The 6,172-nt window shown below is 41.3% G+C and overlaps 1 protein-coding gene across 1 annotated transcript; it reads right to left on the bottom strand.

Moving 5' to 3' along the window:
* Positions 1 to 226: 226 nt before the first annotated feature.
* Positions 227 to 1,923, bottom strand: p2ry1 (purinergic receptor P2Y1). The gene is made up of 2 exons (XM_035383988.1): positions 1,632 to 1,923; positions 227 to 1,375 (listed from the first exon to the last, which is right to left on the bottom strand). Exons 1-2 carry the CDS (start codon positions 1,632 to 1,634, stop codon positions 287 to 289), a joined length of 1,092 nt encoding a protein of 363 aa, XP_035239879.1. The 5' UTR covers positions 1,635 to 1,923; the 3' UTR covers positions 227 to 286.
* Between the last annotated feature and the right edge of the window lie 4,249 nt (positions 1,924 to 6,172).

Here is a 6,172-nt window from a genome sequence, read left to right as displayed (position 1 = left end):
CTGTTTCCCGTCTCCCTTTTCATTGATTTTCTGAGCTCCATTTGGAGGTAGAGTGCCTGTGAAGTGCTGTACGTTTTCAGCATTTTCTAATATGTGTCTCGAAGATGCTTCTTTTTTAAATACAGAAGACACAACCACAGTGTCCTGAATGGTGGTTACGGTCACGGCGGTGGGTGACCCTGACAGTGCGTCCGGCTCAACTTGTTTTGCCGCCAGAAGGATCGTGTTTTTTTTTTTTTTTTTTTAAGACAAAAAAAAAAAAACTGAATGGTGGAAATGGCCATATTCAGAGACTTCTGTCCCCATTTTCTCTGTATTCCGGTAAATTGTTGAGCGCAGTTTCTTCACTTTTGGAGCGGAGGACGTCTTCCCCTTTCCTAGGGGTCTTTTTAGTGGCTCTGGATAGCTTTCGCCTAAACGTATCCCCAGCTAAAAAGTAGAGAATGGGGTCCACGCAGCTGTTGAGACTTGCCAGTCCCCGGGTCACCTGATAGGTGGCGTACACCCTGTTATTAAAGTCGCACATGTCCGGACCCTGAAAGTACAGCCTGGCTCGCATATTTAGATTCTTCATTACGTGGAAAGGTAAATACGAAACGGCGAAAACAGCCAATACTATTATTACCAGGTGAATAGATTTCCTCCTTAGAGGTGCGTTACTCATGTCATTGCATATCAGTGCTTTCACTATCAATCCATAGCAGCCAAGGATGATAATGAAAGGGATACAGAACCCGAACACCGTGGTGCACATGCTGTATATAAAATACCCTTGCAGCTCGTCCCCTGTAGTGGTGTCATAGCAGGTAGTTCCATTGTTCTTGAACCCGGTTCGGGAATAGTACAGGATCGGAGAGATTCCAACCACCACGGCGATCCACACCAGCGCGCTGGTGTAGATAGCATTCTTTTTCTTTAGCCGGCCCAGAGATTTGAGCGGATGCACCACTCCCGTGTACCTGTGCACGCTGATACAAGTCAGGAATAGTATGCTTCCATATAGGTTCACGTGGAAAATAAAGCGCTGCAGCCTGCACAGTACATCCCCGAATATCCAGTCCGTTTTGTTGAAATAGTAAAAAATCAGAAAAGGGAGAGAGAGAACATAGCAGAAATCGGCGAGCGCCAAGTTGAACATGTACACGGAGATGCTGCTCCACGGCCGCATGTGAAACACGAACATCCAAATCGCCAGACTGTTTCCTATTAATCCAGTAATGAACACAATTATGTAAACAGTCGGCAGGTAATAAAACTGGAAACCAGTTTTTGTAAGTGAACATCCCCTGGTGTGGTTCTGTATTTCAGAAACATTCAGAAGTGAAGTAAAGTTTAAGTCTGTTGTCATGGTGTCTGCAAAGGGCAGCTGTGTCGACTGTTAAAAAGAGAAGAAATATATAAACGATGAGAATTGTGATATTTTAAAATTGCTGTAGCTAGACTACATTTTCACTTGAATGCAATGGATTATCGAGTATACCTTAGTTTATTCGCTCATTTGCATACACTCAAAGAAGCATAAAAAAGCCAGCCTAGGCTCTATATCACCATATTTATTCCTCCAAAACAAGCATTACGACATCAACCAATTCGGTTTCTTAGGCGGTTAAACACGTTGCGATCAATCTTACCATTGACTGGCTTTAGAGTCCCACATTCCTTATCTATGTTTTTTTTTTTTTTTTTAATTTAAATTCCTGCGATCGCGAGCTGGGTATTTGATTGCATGCGTCTCTTGCAGTCCCGGGCTTCGCCTTTTCAAAGTTTGCTCTGCGGGGTTGTTCTCACGGTTTTGCCCATGCTCTATTCAGTGTTGGTATGAGACAGGCACCAGACAGCTGCAAGCACTTGCTAAGCGGAGGAATTACAAACTGCTCCAGCACACTTCGCTGGCTAGAGGGAGGGGCAAACTTCAGGCACAGGCGTGGTTTTCTGACAAACCCATTCTCACAAAACGTGTGACGCAATAAAGTCCTTGACATCGCAACGGATTTTAAGTAGATTTTTAAAAAAAAAAAGGGATTTAAGATTTCTGGCAAATCAACACGCTCCTTGCATCATTAACAGAATTCCCGGGAAGGAACGTGTTTGGGCTGCATTGTTAGACTAAATACAGACAGCCCTTTCAATATTGTGAAAGACAATACAGTTCTTCAGTATTATTAGAATAATCTCCGTTCATGAATTTGCCTGCAGTATTTTCAGTTTCGCAGTTACTTCACGTTGTATTCTTCCTCTTACCCAATGAGTCAATTAAAAAAAGAAACGTGTATTGCATACCATTTTCCACTGAAAAGGCGGCAGATTTTTTACATTTTTTATCTTTGATGACTGGTTGGCAATGCTTCTTACATTTTGTGGTCTGTCTAAGTGTCAAAAATAAAACTGCCCTTGTGCATCGCTTTTTACAGAAATAACCCATAATTTTACAAGCAGCCTGAATGTTTGGTCGTGAAGACTTTCAATAGAGATATTTTCATATGCATGCTCTCTCTATCTCTCTATACATATATATATATATATATATATATACTCACCACTTCATTAGGTAGGCTACACTTGTTCAACTGATCGTTAACGCAAATATCTAATCAGCCAATCACGTGGCAGCAACTCAATGCATTTAGGCATGTAGACATGGTCAAAACGAACTGCTGAAGTTCAAACCGAGCATCAGAATCGGGAAGAAAGGTGAAGTGACTTTGTACATGGTACGGTTGTTGGTGCCAGACGGGCTGATCTGAGTATTTCAAAAACTGCTGGGATTTTCACACACAGTCATCTCTAGGGATTTAGTTGCAGGATCCAACCATTTATGAAAAAGTATTTTCAGATTTTCATCCCTATTTCTCTGTTTGGGTCATCATGTGTTGAAAAACATAGTCCTGTGCTTCTAACTGATTTATGCTTAGACTTACTGCTGTTCCTCCCTGCACCACCACAGGAACACAGTGAGCGTAGAGGTTATCCTGCATACCAACTGGAGAGATTCACTGCTTTTTCTGTTTCGGGTTACTTTCTAAACATGACAATGCATCCAAAATGAGTTTATTCTCAATGGGTTTAATGCAAAATCCCCACCCATTTGTATCCCCTTTTGGAATCACCAGTTGAGTCATACTCACACTTCATTGCCATGCTACTTGTACCATTCTGCACTCCGCCCCTCCACAAGCAAGTGACTGGTTTCTTAAATAGAACTACACATTGTAGTACAGGAGAGCCAAAAGGGAAGAGCCATATCTTTCACTGGCAACAAGTAATAACCTGTAGGCACCTGCATGGTGAGTGGCTAGGGGGACTTATACAATGCATCCTGGACAAACTAATTCCAACTTGCCCCAGTAAGACAAAGGCCTCTCCGTACCTATTTAAGCTGAACAAATATGCCTGCAAACGGCTGAACTGTACAGCTGTATAGTATATTACGGTATACTATATAATACACTATACAATATAGCATATTGTACTATGAATAGTCTATTATAGGGAGCAAACACCAGTTTGATATTGTCAGCTATTCTGTATGTAAAGGACAGCAGGGTCTTGCAACAGGAAGTCACTTAAAGGAAGCTGTTGCACAAGATAAAAATATTGCAGCGCCAAGTGGAAAAAAATGAACTTAATTCCTAAGCATAACAATCAGTGACAGTTGTGTATGTTAATCAATGAATAATTAAACAATGTCAAATGGAAGTATTTCAGGTATACGTCCTTCTCCTAAGATCACTGCCAGTTTTATCTATGTTCAGCCTAAACTCAATTCCCAATAATGCGTTAACATATAAAGTCAACCTGACCGCTTTGCCACACGGCTAAAGCCTACTGCACATAAATGTTAAACAACTTGACAGTTGTGTTCTTCAGGGGTTAGTTTGGCTCTAAGATTAATGAGATTGAGAAGGAGTATATATCAGCTGATTCAATTCAGGATACTGGCTCAGTATTTGGCTCTGTGTGAGCAGAACCGTAAAAAGGCAAACACAGGACAGCTGGCAGAAGGGAGAGAGAGAGTGTGTGTGTGTGTGTGTGGGGGGGGGGGGGTAAAACAAATGTGGGACAGCAGACAGGAAACAATAAAGAGAATGAGTAAGGTGAAGGATTGAGAAGGGAGGGAGAGAGAGAGTGAGAAAGAGAGAGAACGGAGTAGCTAATTGAAATTCTCAGCAGGGTCCGTTGCTTGGAGGCCACGGCAGCCCTGTTACAATGATGCAGCAACAATGAGTACATCAAATGAACTATGAACTCACAGGGAGGGCACTGTCAGCACAACTGCTCACCTTAGACATCCCCTTTTGCAGTCAAATTCACATATAATTCTTTAATCGCACATGTATGAGCTGAAACCGGTGGAAGTGAACACTGCCTATTCAGTTAACAGGGGTACCGACTCAGGATCAGTACATTTACTGTGCAAATGAACTCATGGGAAAGGGTGCATTCTGACAGGATTATGTGTGAGGGATGAGGAACAGGAGAAACTATGCTCTGGGCTTGAGAACAGAATTTTTAAATGCACTTAATTTTGTTTGAGTGCTTCTCTATGGAATAATGTGGCAGATCATATTTTGTTTACCATTTTAAACAAATATTATTATTCTTATTATTATTATTATTAATAACAATAATTATTAATAATTATAATAATATTTTTTACAGTACAAGATTTGAATCAGCGACATACCAGATGCATGAAGGCAAAAGGACAGAATGTATGTATGTGGGATATGTCGGTCACAAGAGAGAGAGGACACGTTAAACCCTGAACATGAAAAACATGGATGGCCATCTGCTAAGACAATGCAGAAGTGGAATTCAATCCGCAGGGGAAGGGGAGGGAGTGAATAGTGTGCACGAGAATATTAACGAGCATTCATTCCGATTGGCTTAGAGATGTGTGCTTATGCGTTTATGTTTGTGTGCAGCGGTACAAAGCAGGGGCGGGCGCTAAAACAACTGCTTCCTTGAAACTGCAATCCTGGTGTCTTCCTAGGGAAACGCAATTGGCAGGGACACCCGTGTCTTCTTTTAGGCTGCTGCCAAAGTGCAGAAGAGGCCAGCAGGCCAGGTTTGCAAGGAAATGATCGCATTACAGAGAATTTGTGAGGGGCTAACTTTTTGCCGTTTCAAAGAACATTCTATTTTGAGTAAGCAGAGTTCGGATGGCTAATGGAGGGACGGCCAGGGGTTGGCGGGTGTAATAGGAGCCCCCTCAGCACACAAGCTGGAGAGCAACAAGCAGGAAGTCACACTACGTGCTTTTGCAGGAAGTCACACTACAAGCTCTTGCTCCTTTCAGATGGTACTAGAACACTGGCTTGATGCCTCTGCAAGGTTAGAAGTTTTTGAGGCAGTGCCGACCTGCCAGCCTACCCAATTCTTGCATTATTTTCAGCTTCTGTTTCCTGCCCAGTATAAGCGGGTATAGATATAGCTGGATTGTATAGCTACAAATGTACTAGTGTTGTTACATCTATGCGAGAAGCATTACTTCTTTATGTTTGTTTTTAATTCAGTAGCCTAATTGAATTTGTCACAAACAGGATGGCTGTCTGAGCTAATTTGTATCTTGTTATTTATTTAATATCATAAAATAATACATAGGGAACATTCCACCATGAATTTCTATTACAAGCATGTTGTATGGTATATATGACGATTAGCAGGAATTCACTTGTAGCTCATAGCTCTGTGAAAGTCTTAACAAGCTGTTACAATTCCAAATCAGTTCTCCTAACTTCTGGCAATTTTGAGCACTTTTCAGCAATAGCAATCTGCAACATTCCTTGTTAATTTCAACACGACATTCCCTTGAGATCTAATTTTACTTAAATTTTCGACAAATAAACTTTGCGTGGAGGAAGGATATCTGATGCATATTTGAGATATCACACATACAGTACATTTTGAGAATCTTGCAACTAATCTGTCCATTTTGGGGCATTTCTGGCCCGGTAGATGGCTTCCCTGAGACCCTGTAACATTTGAACCGAGTACTTAATCGTCAACATTCGGGTAGTGTTATGATCGTTACGTGATGTTTTAAGTTAAGAGGGTAATGATGATTTTGTATGTCATTTTTGTTCAGTAATGTATTCATTTCTATTGTAAACATTTTCATTTTGCTCGTGTTTTGACAAGTTGTTCTGTAAACTGTATAGTCAGAGAAAAA

This window comes from Anguilla anguilla, chromosome 12, assembly GCF_013347855.1.
Source record: "Anguilla anguilla isolate fAngAng1 chromosome 12, fAngAng1.pri, whole genome shotgun sequence".
Classification (NCBI taxonomy): domain Eukaryota; kingdom Metazoa; phylum Chordata; class Actinopteri; order Anguilliformes; family Anguillidae; genus Anguilla; species Anguilla anguilla.
Note: the sequence above shows the minus strand (reverse complement) of the source record. Positions and strands in the feature narration are given on the sequence as shown.